General features: G+C 39.2%; 2 protein-coding genes across 2 annotated transcripts; both read right to left on the bottom strand.

The window, feature by feature from the left end:
* Positions 1-1075: 1075 nt before the first annotated feature.
* Positions 1076-5848, bottom strand: gjc2 (gap junction protein gamma 2). Its single transcript, XM_067475359.1, has 2 exons — positions 5391-5848; positions 1076-3439 (listed from the first exon to the last, which is right to left on the bottom strand). Exon 2 carries the CDS (start codon positions 3408-3410, stop codon positions 2154-2156), a length of 1257 nt encoding a protein of 418 aa, XP_067331460.1. The 5' UTR covers positions 3411-3439; positions 5391-5848; the 3' UTR covers positions 1076-2153.
* A 9527-nt stretch (positions 5849-15375) lies between these two features.
* On the bottom strand, positions 15376-18187 carry LOC137098657 (7-alpha-hydroxycholest-4-en-3-one 12-alpha-hydroxylase-like). Its single transcript, XM_067475135.1, has one exon. It carries the CDS (start codon positions 18123-18125, stop codon positions 16590-16592), a length of 1536 nt encoding a protein of 511 aa, XP_067331236.1. The 5' UTR covers positions 18126-18187; the 3' UTR covers positions 15376-16589.
* Between the last annotated feature and the right edge of the window lie 2369 nt (positions 18188-20556).

Raw genomic sequence — 20556 nt, 5'->3', positions numbered from 1 at the left:
TATCATCTCAGTTCGCTTTCAATAATCACAAGGTGTGTGTTAAATATGCATAAAATATTTTACAGAGTAAAGAAACAGTCTGATCTCTCACATCATAATTTCTTAGGTTGACTCCTATTCTTAAATAAGTACCCAATTCTAGAAAATTTAAATTACTAGAATAAATTAAAAAGATGCTGTACACGTCCAGTGCTGTCAGAACAGGAATGCAGAAATACTCTGAGTAATGTATTTCACTCTGCATACGAATTTCAAGATAAGCAGCTTTTTGTTTTTCAGATAACTATTAGGACAAAATGTTAAGCTGAATTAATTAAGTGAAATGTTTAAAATGTGTCCTCTATGAGATCCAGGAAATCCAAAACAAGTTCCGTTGGCTCCGTAGCATCTTCAGCTTCAAAACTCTGCCTTAAGATTGAACTAGAATTGGCGGCTTTATTAACTAAAGCTGAAGCATTAAGGCCAAAACACACTGTAGAGGAACAAGAAATGAATCTTAATGCTGAAAAGGAGAAGCTTAAGGCAGAAAGGGAACAATTGTAAGTGAATGCTGCTCTTGCAGAAATACAAAGGGCTCTATTGTGTCTGGTGGCTCATAGAGCAGCAGGAACAACTTCAAATTCAGTCAGATACAGACAACAAATGCACGGGATAACGTACCTGTAACTGCTGTTACCAGTGTTGCTGAACGGTGTGAAGAAGCAAGCGATAAACCTAATGGGAGGCATTTGCAACCCAAATAAGATAAGCGGAGCAGATAAAGGATGGATGTACAACCCCAATTCAAAAAAGTTGGGATGGTGTGTAAAAGATAAATAACAAATAGAATCCCAATAGGTAGAAAAGTGCTATCACAGAAGTCAGAGAAGAATCTGTGGGTTAATACGTTTGCATCTAGTTTGCACTGGTATCTGCTACTTTTGTTTAGGCTTCAACTGGGTCTTTTTCTTTTTACAACATATGGACCTTTGTCCTTGTAAATCAGACTCATATTGCTGGAACAATAAACTTTGTATTCAACCTTAATGGAACATTTTTTTGATTCTTCAAGCATTTTCAGAAACCTGACGAAATCTGACGATTCAAATATGTTTATTTGTCCATGAACAAAATGCTACAACAGTCTTTAAACATTTGAGGCACTTTGAGTTCTGGCCACAGTGAAGGCAGGATTAAATATTACTCTGAAACCAATTTTAGAAGCTTACTGCTCCAGTGAAAGACAAATGAAAACACTCATCTTCAGGACAACAAGCCTAAATATTAGATAAATATAAGCTAATTTGGAAGCAAAGGATGGGATTTCTACTGTAGCCTCGGTTTATAATCTATTCTCCCTGTTGTGAAACATGCAACATCTGCTTCAGATTGCAGAAAATAAGCATTTACTTAAAATACTCAAAAATAATCAAATTCCTCACTTACCTCTTCCCCCTTCAAATGTGACACTGCAAGGCTTTGGAAAAGAATATAGACTAGATAAAGGCTTTGCACGCAATGACTGAAGATCATCACATGGAGCACATGTTTACCAGAAGAGCCTACAGTGACACAGCCCTGTTTCATTAACCTTTATCCAAATACTTCACATTTAATCTGCTTCCAGCAACACTCCTCCATTTTACATCCAAAAATGCAACATTAAACGTGCATCTTTCCAACAACAGTCTTTCTTCAAAACCGACTCCTTGTGTATGTGTACAGTTTTGCACTGCACCGACTAACTTTGGATCCAGGGCACAATTACACAGTTTCAAAGTTTAATTTTCTTCAAATGAATTCAGTTCAGCGGCAGTCAAGGGTACATCAGATAAATAGCTCGAAGCAGTCTGTTTATAGTTGAACATTTGAGCTGGAATTAGAACTGTGCAACTAAGTAAACATATGTTAACCATATCCGAAAGCTATAGCAAAGCACAAAATGACACACTACAGTAACAAAGAAGATTCATGATACTCGGTGTGATGCTTTCTTGTTGTGTGTTTTCTTTTTTATTCCCCAGATCTAGGCCTAGTGTGTACTGTTCTGCTTTTGCTGGTGTGATTGAAATTGTTATTGTCCCGTTGCATGTCACATACAAACATTCTCCAGCTGTTTCACAGCACAGTCCCGGAGTCTTTTATTATTTACCGTTAATTTACTGAATTAGATTCTAGATCCAAACCGAGGTCTTTCCATTTTTAACAATGGTTGTGGCCTTCTCTGTGGATAATTTGGGCCTTGCCCCCTGTTTCTCCTGGACTGTATTGACTCGATTTTGCTCTGCCATTGTACCCCCAGATACAGGACTGCTGGTTCTGGAGGTTTGCTGGTTGTTTTTGGTTTGATATGTTTGAAAGGCCATATCCAGCTGCTCCTGGGCAACCCGTAGGTGACGGTGCAGGCTCGCCAGATCAGATGGGATGTTCTCATCTGGGCTGGTGCACTGTTGCTCTTGGGCCACATTGGCCATGTTTTGCTCATGGGTGATGAGACTGTTGGGGACTCTGTTAGGTTTGTCTGTCTTTATCACAAGGTTGTACCCTGGAGGGGAGGCTGGGATGTTGTGAGAGAATGGGAAGCCATAGGATGCCCGTCGGCCCCCGTTCCTCTTCATGCGAAGGGTATCCCGAAATGTCCCAATGCCCAAATGGAGCATCTCGCACAGGTTTAGCACTAAACATAGACAGCTTACCACGTACATGATGAGGAGGAAGATTGTTTTCTCTGTGGGCCTTGAGATGAAACAGTCCACTCTATGAGGACAAGGAACCCTGTTGCACACATAGGAGGGACTGACGCGAAAACCATAGAGGAGATACTGTCCCGCAAGGAAAGCAATTTCAAAAATAGCTCGTGACATGAGTTGAAGAACATAGATTCTCATGAGTCCTTCTTGCACAATTCTTCTTCGCCCATCATGCTTTGGTGGGTCTTTGCTTGTGCTGTTTACCGTTTCAGGTTTGGTTTCCTGCACGTCCAGTGTTTTCTCAAAGATCATTGGTTCTGCATCATCGTCTTCCTCCTCCTCCAAGACGTCCTCCAGATGGTGGCTTTCTCTCCATCTCAAGTGAGGAGAGGGCCTATTCCGTAGCCTTTGGTGCTTCCTGTGCTCCTCCTCTGAGGTTCGGGCTATCTTATGGATGGCATAACCCATGTACATGATAGAAGGAGTGGATATCATAATAATCTGGAAGACCCAGAAGCGAACATGCGAGAGGGGAGCAAAGGCATCGTAGCACACATTATCACAACCCGGCTGCTTGGTGTTGCAGGTGAACTTGGTCTGTTCGTCTGAGTAGATGGACTCCCCCCCTACTGCTGTGAGCACAATGCGGAAGATGATAAGCACAGTCAGCCATACTTTCCCCACGAAGGTAGAGTGGTTGTGGATTTCTTCCAGTAGGCGAGTGAGGAAGCTCCAGCTCATGTTGCTCCTACAAGCTTTTCAACTAAAGTCTGCAAAGAAAGACAAATAAATGGATCAAATATTGTTTCTAATACCTTTCAGCTATTCATTAATTTTACGTTGTTGTATTCCCATTAGCAAACGCCTGTGCTAACCAAAGCAAATGCAGATAAAGGTTTTTATTATTAAGTAATTTGATGATTATATTGTCATCCAGAAAATGTCCAGTGAGATATTCTATTCAGTTTATCACTTCATTTTTGCTTAAAAACGGAGACTCTCTTTTTGGTCTGATCAACCGACCAGCCTACTAACAGTTTCAAATTTAAATCAGTGTAGGGAAAAAAATCGTATTCGATTTTAAATCCCTCTAGTTATAAGTTATTTTGCTTGCAGAGGTCTTAGTTTTAATTAACAAATTTTTCTTTACAAATGTGTCAGATATATGTAGATGAGACATCAATTTTCAAGTGACTGCACTGAAGAAAACAAGACAAAGGCTGGCGTTGATTCACGCCTGTGAGCGAGTGATGTCATGTAGTCACCCTATCCCCACACATACCAGGCAGCATTTCCAATTTTCCATTCAAACAGATTGGAATAATTTGTGAAAGAGTTGAAATGTTAAAAATAGCAAAGGATAGAAGAATAATAGAGAAAATACACTTCATCCACTAACCCAAGAACACGCTGAGTACTACAAGACGGTGACAGATTGCTAACACAAAAGTGTTAAGTGACAGAGCTAGTGTATGAAAAGCTGGTATCTGAGTGTGCTCAGACAACTTCTGAAACTAAATGTGCTTTGGGGCTTTTGACACTTGATTTTAAGACACATGCACACGCTGAAAATCAGATGACATGAAATGTCTTCAGTCACAACCGGCTCTGTGAAGTGAATGAAGCTGAGTGGACGGCGTAATCCCTCTGCCCCTTCATTCATGAGACAGAGCTACAGAGTTCGTGTTGATCTTGTGATTGCGGCGCTCTGTTCCCTGGTGTGGGATGCGCCATCTCCTCTGCCATCTGAGTGAACAGGAGAGGCTTGTTGTTCTTCCACGAGGCCTCCCCTCCAGATTCAGCACTGCTGACGCTGGGGAAGGGTACAGCCACATAGAGCCAGATGGCGCCTATGGTGGGCAACTCAATCTGCCCCGAGATGACATGACAGGAGGGCTGTTTCACTTAGATCCACACTAAAGTTAATCTGTCATGTATCAAAGCATCCACCTTATTCTGACAGCTACTAGCATTTAACCCTGCAAAATCTGCCTTTTGCTGTCGTTTTTGAAAAGACTTGCCTTTGTGCAACAAATAAAGATTATTAAATATTATTAGCATAATGAACTGTATGGGCCATGGAACCATAGTTATTAAATAGGTAAATGTTAACTTCATCATTTTGTGCATGATTTTGAAAACATCCAAGTCGTTTTCAATTCTTTAAAATATAACGTTCTTTAAATGAGGAATTTAGAATTCATATGGATGTAAATATTAAATATTACACTATATCTTGCGATAATAGATATAAATGTAGGTAGAGAACATTTTAAAATATATTATGTTACATTCCGAATAATAAGTACACTTTTTTAGTACAGGTATGTATTATACAAATATAAGCATAAGTACTTGGCCATTCTGTCATAAGCAACAACATTTTAAATGACTTTAATACATGAATAGCTAAACACATGCTTTGTAGTTAGGACACATTTTTCAAGCATTACATCAGACACCAGGAATTCAGGTGCATGTTTTCCATTACTTAACTTGCATCATCTTATTGGATGAAAATCTCCCATTGGCTTCAAATATTGCATAACATTGATTTGTTTTACTTTTATAGAAGAGTATTAACATTTGAAAGTCTCCTGCAGTGGCATGAAATCAGCTTTCATACGGGTTTATGGGGACCTCACAAGCAGCTCCGATTTTGACTGACAAAATTTGAATATAAAAACACTCGTGCAGGGAAAATCAATAACTGGAACCCACCTGGAAAAGTTGCATATGCATTTCCCATCTTGAAGGTCTCCTGTGCCTTGTCCCTTGTACAGTCTCATCCACAGAATTTCACTTCCATCCTAATATTCTGGCCTTTTCTGCCTTATTGATGACTTTGTCAATGGAAAGAAAAAAAGAAACAATGACAAAACTAATCAGACTAGACTTTCCTTTAATCCTGTTTTTCCACTCTGAGAAGAAGTGAGGTCTCGCCGCTGTGAATGCCTCACATTCTGGCTTGTGTCTGGTTTCTATTACACCAGCCTTCTGCCCAAGAAGGAAGTATAAAAAAAAAAAAAACAGAGAGGCAAAAAAATCCTCCTCTGGCAAGTGACCCTTATCCAAGAGTTCAGACTTGAGGATATTGTACTGCAGATTGAAATGAACACCCAGCGGAGGGAGCGTGTTAATGGCAACACAGTCAACCCCCAACTTCCCTCATACTTATGTGCAACATTTGTAACACAGATGATGAGTCTCTCTCTCTCTCGCTCTCTCTCTCTCTCTCTCTCTCTCCTCTTACTTTCTCCCCCTGCCTCTCCATCTCAGCTGCCTGTAAGTTCGTGTCTTCCGGCCCTCCAACCATTTATACGGCATCAGCAGTGTTGCCTCAGAAAAAAATTGGTGCGAATCAAGGCACGTTTCTCACAATCACGCATTAGCAAAAACACAAAAGGTAATTTAAAACATAACCCTTCCTCTCTCTCGCCCTCCGTCTATGTAATACACTTCAACCGCATTCAACTTATACAGTCATAGTAAATGCACATTAAGCAACATCTAGATTCTATGACATGTATGGAAGAACAAGTGTGGAGCGACAAATACAGGGAGTTTGAGGACAGGGGGGACACAGAGACATAAACCACCTTGCCTCAGCACAGATCCGTTACAATGTAACCAGCAGGTATGCTCAGTCATATCAAATGTCATAATATTTATATCTTCCATCCAGGCGGATGGCCAGATTACGGAGCAGTGGACAGGTCGCACTCTGCACTCCCACTAAACAGCTTTTCCGACTTACTGTTTATACTGGAAGCTTTCACCTCAGCCTGTGGAGCACTGTGCCATGTGCTGTTGTTTGAGGCGGAGCATGTAACGGCCTTCTTCATATGACGGTAAGGTCGTCGGACATGAGTTCCTCTCTCTCTCTTTCTTTCTCTCTGTCACACACATTCCATTTCACTTTTGCTCAAAAAATTTCCAACCATGGTACAGAGGTGTTCAGTGTGAAAGTGGAAAGGAATTTCTCCATCTCAAGTGCCAAACTTTGGTTCGATGTTTAGGAAGGGATTTAGACCCAGCAGCTTTTAATAGAGGACAGAAAAATGGGTTAGTGTCTGGCTTGCATTAAGGAAATGCGTCTGCTCATTGTCACAGTTACCATATTATATTGTTACAAGTCCCTCAATAACCCTTAATTATGACCCGTATGAGCTATAAAGCAAAGAATAACGATCTGCAATACCCGCAAGTCCACCATCAATCTGACACAGTCTCAACTCAGTCACTGATGTGAAAAAAAAAAAATCTCTGCGCTAATAATAACATTTTTACAATTTAAATTACATTTAAAAATATAGTTTGCTTTTAGAAAGCAGAGAGAACAACTGCAGAACATGTCCAAATACATATTTAACATCTCATTGTGTAAGAGAACTTTGTGTTTTAAAGAAAGCCCTGTGAGCTGGCCATATGGGCCTGCAGGACCCTTACTCCAGAGGCCTCGCCTTCAAGGCTCCCCCTCTCCATCTTGATGTGAAGATATGGCACAGCAAGCCCCCTTTGCTGGAGCACTGACATAATGAAGATGGGGGATGCTGCTGGAATGACTACAGCATTTTGGAGTTTGGACATGTGCAGTCCCTAAGGGACGGATACGCACGTGTTTGATTAGACTGATTGAATGAAACATCTTTGATGCTAAGAAACCCATCTCTTCTAAGAATAGTTCTTCTGAATAGAAGAAAAATGAACCCTTCTTTTCACAAGAATTGTCCAAACTAGAATTGTGCAACTGTAGAAACTACACTGTTAATGAAATAATTGAAATTCATGTTTACTATGAATAATTGAATATACATGTTTGTGTTTTTAATTTGACAATAGAAAAGACTGTATTTCTGAAGCATTTTTTTAATTAGCTGCATTATAAATATTTGAATTGCTCAGACAGTTAAAGCGACAACAAATTGCACAAATGTCTCCAGTCAAACCAATGACTGTCTACATTTGGACATGTTGTCCCTTTGTCCTCAGACAGTTCAGGCTATTCTAGCTTTGGGAAACTCTAGTTCACGTTGATAAATATTGATTGAACAGCCCTGAGCCACAAAAATATTACAGTATTTCCCTGTAAGACACTGTTTGACATTGCTCTTGTTTCAAGGACTGTAATCATGTGACAGCCCATTGAGAGGGATTAATATTCATTAGACTGTAGTTATATTTAGTGTTACATGTAACATGTAGAGTTGCTTTATTTGTTTATTTCAAATGTGGGAGCATCTGCAACTTTAATATATTTAATCTGACAGCTGACATAGGAGTGTGTTGGCAGACTTAGTGTCCTCAAAGACACAATTAATTAAAAAAATATAGCATCAGAATCCCTACAATCTGTGTTGCAAGACAACACAGATTGTACATATCATTTTATAAACGTATACCCATGTTTTTACGTAGGCTGTAATTGTAAATATTTCAGTGCAATGATGTTTTATTCCCACACAGTTTTACCTTTGAGAGGTCACAGGGAGCTGTGAGGCTTTGCAGCGTTGCCGAATGTGGTCGTGATGCAACATGGAGGAGTGAACATCTCGACAACTCTCCTTGGCCGACACCAATGTCATCACAAGAGTTATCTCCACATGCATTTAACTGAACAAAGTTGATGCGAGCAGACTGGGGGTTGTGGAGGTCTGTGTTTATGTAACAGATCAAGCTCCACCATGTGACTTGAATGTGCCCAGCCTTAGAGAAAAGAATGACACAAGACACCAGAGTAAAAACATGCAACTTGCTGCTTGGACTCCTCCTCTCTTCCATCTCTTCTACCACTATCATTACACTGTTCTTCCAAAGCTGCGGGGGGTCGTCCCACAGGCAGCCTGAGAGTGGTGGCAGTCCCATCTCATTTGTTCATTTTTCTCCCAGTTTCTCAGCCGAGCTTATCCTACCCTCAGGGTGAGTGCGTCCCGTGCCAGTTTTGTTAAGGCTGGACTCCAGTGAAGCGACTGAGATGAGAAGCCTTTAGGTGGATGCCAACAACTTCCCTGCAACTCCCACATACAAGCAAAGCAAGTTGTATTAAGAGTTCATTAGACAGAATGAGTTAGGTTCAATTATTTAAATTGTTTACACTAAATTCATTTGGTTTGGAATAAGTAATGATCATAAAAACAAAGTGTCAGGTAGCACAAAAATAATACTAATCACTAATTTTCATTTCATACAATATATCTGGACCCACACTGGAGCAAATAAGAATATACAGTATAGTTTTTTTATAGAAAAAAAAAATACTATGTGCTTTGCAAAATATTATTTGCTGTCTGTTGAACTACAAAGTGTAAAAATACTGCACATTTCTTATTTCTTTGATTGACTTTCATGCTGATCAGATGGAGCCAATTTGTTTATTTAAAAGATACTATAGTGATGATAATATTTGAGATGTACAATGAGCTTACGTTTGTTCATTTAAATAAGCAGGAACGACTTCATTTTAAACAATCAAGAGAAAAGATAATACACTCATTGGCTGATTAAGTTCTTCATCAGGGCCAACACACAACTAACCATCCAAATAAACAAAATAACAGGCCTTTGCTCACAAAGCTGCAGGATCTTAATCTTTGGCATTATCTTGTCTTAACGTGCTATGTCATGGCCTGATCTGAGGCAAGCTGGAAGCAGCAGCAGACCTAGCCAGGGTCATTTGGATTTCCACAGATATGTTTACTACAGCTCCTTCTCTTTTCAGATGCCTTACTGCTCTTCCCTTTCTTCAGCTCACTGAACTACAGGCACTGGAAGCCGCGCTCCAGGTCCTTGATATCAGCAGTTTAACTTCCTGTTGTTATACACTTGCATCCAAAGCTGAAAGTGTACAAAATGTGCACCGTGTTAACCAGCACTGTCTACAGTAATACATAACATTTACATTTATGAAGCCTGTGATTATGAAAGAAAATCTATGAGCAAAAGGTTCTCGCCAAGAGTAAGAGAGTGGGCAAAATTGTAATTTTCATGGTTGTTATAATATTATGCGTTTAAGGAATCTATCATGTCAACACGTTTTATATAAGCGGAAAAAGAACATCTGCTACAAATATCAAAGCTGTGCTTTTGGGTTAGAGCTTCTCAACCTTTCTCAGTGGATGTTTTTAGCCACTAGATGGCAATCGTGGATTCAACTAAGGCAATCGTTAGAAACTATATCAACCTTTTACCAGTAATCTGAGGTGAATGACTCCAGACCGCTGCCCATGATCAGAGGAGAGCAACGTCCTAGTTTACACAGAGCCTCATGACTACTTTAGTGCATTGTTGCTGCCCAAAGTGCACTGCAATATGGCACACACACACACACACACACACACACACACACACATATGGGTCACATTAACTATCTCTTCCATATAAAAAACAAAGATGTGATTATGTTAAAATAAAATGTAGAAAGAAAAACTACAACTCCTTGAATACAGGTTGTATGAATCTAGTTGAATCTAAAAATGCTGTGACAGTTGTTTGTGCCCCTAAAGCCAATCTTTGCTTCCTGTGATAGGCTTTTCCACAATCCACCGATCCAGAGTTAAAAAAAGACAAAGAAAGGCTGTAGCTTTTTTCCAGGTTTTATGGCAGAGCATCCTGGGCAGGGGTCTGGAGGCATTGTTTCACTGCTCAGGCTCAGATGCAGACAATGGGTCAATTTTCTTTAAAACCCCTCACCACCAAGTACAGACAGGACTCTGAGAAGACCAGCATGCAACCAAAGGCCCCATTGTTCTGTTTGCCTCCATTGAATTAATCTGGAATGATTCCTCTCACCATCGCATTTATTCAGTCAGAAATTATCCGTGAACCTAAACCTCAAAAACATTTTCTTTTAGCTCTGTGTGCTACACTGTGTGTGTGGCTGATGTGTTTTCACTGGGAAAACACTGTAAGTATGTTTTGTTTTCCAATTTAGGGTCTACTTTAGTTTTTCTTATGTTTTTTTTTTGATTTTGCAACCTCTTACTCACATTTTCTGAATCTTTGTGTGTGTTAACTACAAATACAAAAGCCAAAACTTCAGAAATCTTGTAGTCACAACAAACGCTGCCTACCTGCTTTATCTACTTTCAAAATTGTTTTTTGAAAATAGATATTATAGAAATAGACGTCACACGTTTAAAACTATTACCACAAAGGTCAAAACAGAAAATGACACATTTTGTTTGAAAAACGGTCTAAAATCAATACTCTAACATTCCAAACCATAACGCCGTCTAAGAAAAGCCAAACACATTTCACAGAAGTTATTGTACTGTAATACACACTTAGGTGAAAACACATACACCAATCAGAACCTTTTATATTGATAAATATGGTACATAGAAATTATGTACATTTAGTTTATGTAATTTACTACGGTACATTGAAGAATTAAAACTTCTAAAGACTTATAAATGTTATTATATTGTGATTATTAAGTGAAGAGCTGGTTCTGAATGGAAACCATAAGCATCATTACTTATCGCAGTAACAGGTTTTTACAATAGTGTTTTATTGTAAATTGATCCCACCATTGTGGAATGTTTCTGTATTTAATGGCTTTTTTGTGTTGTCTAGACAAAGATTGGTTTTAATGCGACACATGGTTTGAAGAGTGGAGAGTCTGGTTTTGATTTGGGCATTTGTGAAGATGGTTACACATTTCATAATTTAATGTTTTCTTGTGTAAAAGGATAATAAAAATCAGCCAATTGTAGCAGATCTTGAGCAAAAACAACCTCCAACAAACAAAAATCATACATTTTTCACAGTCCCATTATTTATTTAACCAAAAATTAGAAAAACTGATCAACAGTAGTTGTGCAGAGCTCATTCAGGCAAAGGTCTAAGAGAAGCAAATGTTTCTGCACATGAATCTGGAAAGGGTAACAAAAACTTTTCCAATAAATCTGAAGTGGATTGTTTTAAATCGAGAAAGATTATTCACTGGCGGAAAACATTCCAGACAGTTGCTGATCTCCCCAGAAGTCCCAACACATTCAGCCAAAGGTTGGATCGTCCTCTGCTCAGAGAAATACAAAAAAAACCAAGAGTTACATCTCAGCCCTGCTCAAAAATCGTTGGACTTCGTTGTCCAGGCTGCAGGACACAGAGAAGGAAAATGACCTTTGTCCCTAGGGCAGTCAAGCTCCTAAATGGACTTACATTTTAACAAACTATAACTTAAGCACTTTTTCAATTATTTCATTAGTAGTTTTATTTGGAATTGTGTTTATTGTGTGTCTGTGTAATTAAGTGTGTATTTATAACTTTGATGCTCCTTTAAATTGTCACTTGGGGACAAATAAAGTGAACTGAATTGAATTGAATTGAAGACCCTACAGGCCTCACTCAGCATGTTACATGTTTGGATAATGATGATTTGGGCTTGGTTTGCAGCCACAGGACCTGGGCCCCCTGCAGTCATTGAGTCGACCGGTAAAACTACGTCGGAATGGCTGAAAATGAAAAGAATCACAGCAATGTGAGAGGCTAATAAAGCCATACAGGAAAAAAAAATTACTTTAAGTTATTACTACTAAAAATTGATCTACAGGTAATAGGAGTACTTAGTTTTGCACGTTTTCCTTTTTTTCCCCCCCATTTTGGCGATTTTTATTATAAAAACATAGAATTAAAAAGTTGATCTACAGTCACAACTGAAGATGAACTTCTAGTTTATTGCCTCACTGGACTCTGTGTTTACTTTTCCAAATGGGCAGAGTGCAACAGTGTGAAAGTCCAAGTTTCAGTATCAAGACTGAAGGGTCAGACAGAAGCAACAAAGATATAAGTGCTTTACCACGATTGTGCAATAACAGTAAACTTGAACATGGATGATTTTGACTGCTTAGTACACAAGGCAAGTATAATATTCCGTAGTCCGTTCTGTCTAAAAGCAAACATTAAAAGTACTGTGAATGTTGCTGAAAAGTCAATGGAATTTCAGCTTCGGTCAACATTTTACAGATCATGTCCTCTGCCGACTGTTTCTTGGACAGGGCTAGACAGTGGGGGCGTTGGCGGATGGGTTGGGCTGTGCCGGTGTTAATGGAGTGTTGGAGCCTTGTCTGTGTGCAGTCGTCACGTCTGGCTGCGAAGATGTCCCTGTGGTGAGGGTCAGATCAACAATGGCTCCCCAATGGATCAGCAGGTCCAGCCCAATGATACAAGGGTCCCAGATATTAGCCAATCACAACTCATGGTCCAGCATTTGATTTTGAACCTCCACCCGCAACACCTTCCTTCCTTTCCTACTTGCACTCTCTCCCGGCATTGTGTGAACTGGGGGCCCGCAGTACCCCCGGCACTACAGGCCATACCAGGGAGATGCTAGGACCTATGTTGACCAGGGCCTGGCAAGGTCATCGGTCAACCAGACAATTCAGGTACAGTCCTCTAGAACACCCTAGATGGCCGACCAGTGTAGATCATCCTTGGAAACCGAATTGGTGGTCCCCTCACAACACAGCTCCCCTGTCATTTCCCGGAGGCTCTGGATTTCAGTGTTGGTTTCTGAGCCTTACTGCCAATCTGATTTTCAATTCAACTTTATTTATATAGCTCCAATTCACAACAGAGTCATCTCAGGGCACTTTACAGAATAAAGTTAAGATTATAAAGATGTATAAAGAGAACCCAACAATTCCCCCTGGAGCAAGCCATAGGCCACACAGGGTCCCCCAGCAGTCTAAGCCTATGGCGGCAATACTATAACTAAGTATAAGCTTTATCAAAGAGGAAGGTTTTAAGCATAGACGTAAAAGTAGAGAGGGTGTCTGCTTCCAGAATCTGAACTGGGAGCTGGCCAAAAACAGCCTCCCCATCATAGTTGTGGAGTTTGACTGGTGTCTTCGGCAAAACTGAACTAAATACCAAACTGAGATATGAACAGAGTTGCAAGAGAACAGTTGAAATATAAATAAACACTGAGCTGATCGAGACAGATGCGTCAGCATGTAACGCAAAGGAACTGGACAAAGTGGCGCTTTTTGACGCTTTTTGATTGATAACAATGAAACAATGACAATGACAAGAAAATATCACATTTTGACAATGTGATATTTACTGCAATGTTATCACAAGGATTTCAGTATTCCCACACATATGTACACATACTATCCACACATGTGACAGCATATTGTGTTTTAAGGTAAAATCTCAATGTTGTGTGGCAAGAAAGGTTGGAAAAAAAAAGAAAGAAAAGGAAACAGCGCTTTACCACCTAAAAAGAAAAGAAGTGGGGGTGAGGAGGTGAGGAGATGAAGCAGGCACCATCTGTGAGTAGGCGGATGGGAAGAATGTAGTTAAGCAGATGGAAAAGAAGACAAAGGAGATGCTGAAAGACATGTGTTTGAGTTTAAAAACAAAAGGAAAATGGGGGGAACGTTTTTTGAACAGGCTGAATTATTGGGACCTATTGATAATGGACAACTTGGAACTGTGCTGTTCCCTGTAGTGAGCTGGGTGATGGCTTCCTGGTTGTTCAAGGTAAAGTCTCTCTCTCCACATTTCTCCAGGCTTCTCTGTTTTTTTCCCCACATCCTCCATGTCAACATGTTTCCCCAAATAACCCTCAGACTATTTCCCCCTACCTTAAATGGGCAATACTCCATTCATCTAATTAACCCCTCCTCATCCAAAGTAACTTACTTACATTCTTAAAGTGAGCCAAACCCAAATGGACTGATATGTTACCAGCCCACACTCACATACCCTCACTCAAAACCACAGCTCCTCTTCTCTCAATTTTCGGGACATTTGATCATAGAGTGACCGAACTTAAGCTGTTTATTTAATTTTGTGTTAACCACATAAATAAAAAAAAAAAAAAAACTGCAAGTAATTTCTTTTGGCTTCATTGGAGTGTGATTTTTTTATTTTGTTTATTATTTGATATCCTATGAGAGAATGTTATTAATGAAAAGAGATCATCTGGGTTGTTTTTTTTTTTTTTTTTTTTTATAGTGAAGGTAACCGGGACTCTTAAGACTAATAAGATTTAGTTTAACTCCTAATTGACAGGATCAACTTCTAGATTATTCTCCTGTCTTGACTATTAGGTCCTTACCTATGCTACAGTTTGGAATGAGTTTACTACATTTCATTGTCACCGTCTTGTGTGCATGATTTTGTATCATTACCATGTGTAGCACACAAAGTGTTTTGACCCATTTTAGCCTTTTGGGACTTTGTTCGGGCCTGAGAGGCTTGTGAAAACAATTTCACCTTACAGCACACACTTTAACCAACAGAGGCCCACGTCTTCCTAGTATACTGTAACAATGGCAGGGTGCACACGGGGCAGGCTGTCAGTCTATCTCAGGGCCGACAACCAGAGACAAACATTTAGATTTATGGACAATTCAGAGTTACCAATTAATCTATTTGCATGTCTTTGGCTTGTGGGAGGAGGACAGTGGGGTACCTGGAGAAACCTTTGTAGCTCTCCCATCTCACAGCTACAAGGCTATGAACCCAGTGTATGACTTTTCTGTGTGAAGTGTGTGTGTTCTCCCTGTTCCAGCATGTGGTTCCTCCTACAATCCAAAGACAAGCATTCAGGCTAAATGCTCATTCAATTGCCCATTGGTGTGAATGTGAGTGAATAGTTAACTGACCAGGGTATAACCTGACACTTGCCCTTCAGGATAAGTGGTGTAGATGCATGCACAAACAAACAGGGCTATACAATAAGGAGAGACACATGTAACAAATCAGTAAATTTTATTATTCATTTTATATGATTAAGACTTTTGTGGTCATCTTTGGCTCAGTGTTGGAGCATTGATTTGGGATGCAGAAGGCAACATGTTTAACATTTTTAACAGCCCAAATCAATGTGTGGAACATGTGTGGGACTGGCTGAAAGCAGTTTTTGTTGAGATTTATCATACAGCAGTTCAGCTCATCGATGTATTGATAAAGACCTTGAGTGAGTCAAAACAGAGATTGACAGAAACTGTTTTGTTTAACCTAATCATATGACATGTATAAAGTCAACTATACATAGACAAATATTAAATACGTAACTAAAAAAAATCTCTTCTACTGTAAATGCAGCAGTCTTTTGTTGTATGATTCAAGAGTTTCACTCTGTGTACGTCACCAGAGAACATGGTTCCTCCTTCACTGAACATGTTGAAATATGTTTCCAATGCAGTGTTTTTAAATCTATAGGCCCCAGAACCTTTCCCCATTTTATTCAGGCAAAATCCAAATTAAAACATTTTTAAAAAACTACAAAAGACAAATCTTATTCAATTTTTATACTAAGAAACTATATCAGATTATGTTGGTTACAGTTGCAATTCCTGGAAATAAGAGTTCCCCAAATCAAGTGACGCTAATGGCATTTTTCCCTCCACACACATTTTTTCTTGATTGCATCACAAGGTAACATCTGGTTTTCAAGTTATACACAGCAAGGATTTAGCCATTTATCCCTGTTTTCCTGCCCTTGCAAGACAAACTCGTAATGAAATAACATGTTCGTCTTTGATTGCAATTGAATTTACCTGTTAAACTTGATTCCAACACTTCTCATCTTGCATCACATGCTTTAATATACATAATTGTAGACGGTCATCACAGAAACAATCACAATATTCACAGTTAAACTTTCACGGTTGTTTGTATAAAAAAAAAATTACAATGACTAGATTAAACTTCTTTGTTTTTTTTGTTTTTTTTTGCAGACAAAAAAAAAAGTGCATTATTGATAAGTCACTGCAAAGTACACTTGGATCATAGTTAACATTTCAGTCATATCCAAAATTAATACAGTACATTTTCTAAGCTACATCCATAAAGAGTTTAATCACATCAACAAACATAATCCTTCATTGCTAAATCTAGAAACATATTTGGCCTAGAAAAAGATTTCAGATAGTGATCAAATCAGAAAGTGAAGTGAAGTGAGGCTTAATATCTGAGTCTGTATCGAAACTGAACATCCCCCTGTGGCTGCATTGATCCGAAGCCCCAGCGCTTGAAATCGATTTCAGGGATCTTCTCTTCAGGATTCTTCAGCTCAAACTCAAAGTAGACCAGCATGAGGAAAGCGAACTGTTTCAGCTCATTGGTGGCAAAGAAACGCCCAGGACACATGGAAACCCCAGCACCCCAGGGCATGGTGTAATATTTTACCTTGTTCCCTGCTTTGTAAAAAGCGGTTTTCTTGCTCCCGTCTGGATTCAGAAAGCGGTCATATTTGAATAACTGTGGGTCAGGGTGGATCTCTGGGTCGATGTGAACAGCAGAGTAAGGGAACAGTGCCATTCTGTCGCCCTTGCGAATAAAGTACTCACGTCCGTTGGCCATCTTAAAGGTCATGTTCTGTACCACTGCTCTGGTGAGGAGGGGCGCAGCAGTGAGACGCAGTGTCTCCTCTATGGCACTGTCCAGGATCGGGGTTTTCATTAGCATTTCACGTGTGAGGTTGACTAAAGGGCCACCACGTTGGAGTTGCTGACCAGATTCCTTCAGAACCTTATCTACCTCTTCTTTCACTGCTTTCATGGCTTCTCTGTGTTTCATGAGAAAGAGGAGCAGCCAGAATGAAGAGGGGCCTGTGTTTCCCTGAGAGGCCCAGAGAAGCAGAAACATATACCGGTTCATCATTGACTCTTTCATACCCACCTCCTCTCTGGCCTGCTGCATGTCCCACACCCAGCGACTGATGTTGTCCTTGGTCTTCATTTTTGACACAGACAGAGTTTCCCAAAAGGATTTCAATAACTTCTCTGCTTCCTTCCTTTCCCTTGGTGACAGGATCCCATAAGCCAGGTTGGGAAAGAGTTGGTCATATTTGCGAAACTCATAAAATAAGGCTTCTGATTCAGCTCTGTCTTTCTCTTTGGCTTTCTCATCACTTCCCACTGTATTGCGTGATACATTCCCAAACAGAGACAGGTACCCAGCCCTAAACACAATATTGTAACTGAACATAAACAGTCCGTCTTCTATCCAGGATCTCTTGTCTGTATCCAAATCAATATCATGCAGCATGAGGTTCTGCAAATTACTCATCATGGCTTGTGTCATTACTTCCAGGCCATCCCCTTTTAAGTGCTTGTTGCTGGACATCTGGAGAATGCTGTGGTCATTCTCTATAGCCACATAACGAAACACCCTCTGCACCAGGTGCTGAGCAAACTTGTTAAAGTCCAGCTTCTCTCGGCTCTCCTTGACAAATGCCCCAAACGACAGAGGATCCTGCAGGAATGTAATGTAAAACCCTCCAAGCTGTACAGTGAATATATCACCGTGCTTTTGCTGCATTCTCTCCAGGAACTTCAAAGTGTCCCTGCGAAACTCTAAGACATGACCCAGCCAAGGAATAACCCCCTTATCCAAAGGGGGTTCTCCTGGTCGCCGCTGCCGAAAAACACCAAGCAGATACAGCCCTCCTATCCCAGCAGCAAGAAAAGCAAGGATGATTGGTAGCAGCACACCCATGACTGTTCCCTGCAAAAAGCAGATAGGGGTTTGGAGTCAAGCTTCACATCCTGCAAATAAAAATGACTTTAGCACCTCCCCCTTTGCTTCTGGGATTGGTTTCAGTATTCCACGTTTAAGTAATCAAGTCCATTGCGAAACCTTGAAAGCTTCCTGGCTCTACAATCCTTTGAAATTGTCCTAATGAGCACAACGTACTTAGAAAAGTTAAGCACATGGGCCCATGGAGCGGTTCCACTGAACTCAAACAATTATAGTTTATCAAATGCTTAGACTCTGGCTTCAAAAGTTTGTGATACCCGGTAATTTTACTAAGTGAAACAATACAACACAGATGAACTCACACAAGGCAATTTGAGGCTACAGATAGGAGCGTTGAGTTCTGTGATAAAACCTCAGTGTTATCTGGTGAAACCAGTTTGGCAATGTTTTATTTATGCATGAGACAAAGAGCTTACGTATTGATGTGCAATTGTAAAACAAATGTGACTGACAACAACACTTGCTATTTCTGGGTTACACAAAAAGATGCCTTTTCTAATATTAAGAGTTGGATGAATTTAAACAAAATCAATATGTTTGTTGCAACAAACAATTATTAACAAATGCTGAACACATCTATTAAAAGTCATGTAATTTCCCCAAGTCTACAGGCTGGATACTGTTGGTTCCTGATAACAGAGCCCCACCTAGTGGTTTATACATGTAATTGAAACATAACTGCTAGAAGCAGCGGCACCTTGATAAAGGTTTATTGAATTATTTTTGTACTAAACAAAAGATATATATAGTAGATATGAAGTACAGAGATTGTAATTTACAAACATTTATAGCAGTGTGAATTGCATTTACAGAAAAAATATGGAACTCCGCTGAGATTTTTCATGTTTCACTTAAGCAGAAGTCCACCAAATTTAACAGCATCAATTTACATACTTTAATTATCAATTATTGTAAATTAATATTTTTTAATGCAATTCTTTTATATAAGCACTTTTCTTTCAGGAAACTACAGGGAAGAGTAGCAACAGCCTTTCACACAGCAGATTGGCAGGTCATCATTTTTTTGATTTATCAAGAAAATTACGATATACTTTGTTACAAAGCTACATTCTCTGGGACTACACGGATCACTGTGAATGATTATGAATAACTTGTAAATTTAACAGTTAACATCTCAAAATTTGTTTTACTTGCAAGTCTTTTCGAATGAATTTCATAAATATAGCTAAATAATATAAGGAGTAAAAATAATAAAGCGTGTAATTCTGTTAGAGGGTTGGGAATTATGTAATGGTTATTTGCTGCACTCCTTCATCTCTCTACTGGAGTTATATGTCAGGGCCTGGTGTTGTGTGTGTGTGGGGGCTGATGGCCTATAATTACATAAAGGAAATGCCACAGGCTCATTAAAGCTTCAAAGCTGTGGTTGAACAGCTGTTTTAAAGGTGGTTTAACACAGTGCAGGAGCGCTCACAAAACAGGCTAAGTTGCTAACGATAAACAAAATATGGATTCTGCTAGTTTGCGTGAAAATATACATCACATATATGACAATTACAAACAAGCACAAAAGTTAAGAGAGTTTCAAGCTGGTCCCACTGGTTTAGGTTTACACACATGCACACAAACACAGCGTGCTTTGGTGAAATGGTTTGCAAGATACACAAGAACTTATACATAATAGTCTAATGCATTTCTGTGTAAAGAGAAGTCTCTCTAGCATATGAATTAAGATTGTTTTAACGATTTCAAAGCAGTTACCTCTCAGATTTTGTGCCAGGCAAACAAGTAAGCAAGCAGGCTCAGCCAGCAGCATAGAGATGGAGCATGAGAATCGCTGTGTTTTCAGGCCACAAAGCGATATAATATATATATTACAAGTGCAAGCTGTATAATTTCTAAAAAGGCTGCAAAATACAGTGGTAACACAAAAAAATGTATACAAGAATATGAAAAATCCTACGAAAGAATACACTGACCTACAAAAACGGAGAGAGGAAGAGAGAAATCCCCCGCCCCGACTTTATTATGATAAAGTATTTTTCTGTTTACCTATAAACTTTGCCGAAAGTCTGTCCTGGGTTTTAAGTAGTTTATGATCCAAAGAATAAAAATCACAAAAAATGAAATCTCATTCAGATTAAGCAATTTGATGACGCACTGTGTTTACTTGGTATGAGGTCGATGGCAAAATCTTTTGAGTAATCACACACACACACACACACACGTAGGTCAGTGATGCCAGGTCAACACAATGTGCATTTTATTCTACAACTACTATATATATTATATATATATATATATATATATATATATATATATATATATATATATATATATATATATATATATATATATATATATATATATATATATATATATATATATATATATATATATATATATATATATATATATATATATATAT

The sequence above is a fragment of the Channa argus genome, chromosome 14 (genome assembly GCF_033026475.1).
Source record: "Channa argus isolate prfri chromosome 14, Channa argus male v1.0, whole genome shotgun sequence".
NCBI classification, from domain to species: domain Eukaryota; kingdom Metazoa; phylum Chordata; class Actinopteri; order Anabantiformes; family Channidae; genus Channa; species Channa argus.
Note: the sequence above shows the minus strand (reverse complement) of the source record. Positions and strands in the feature narration are given on the sequence as shown.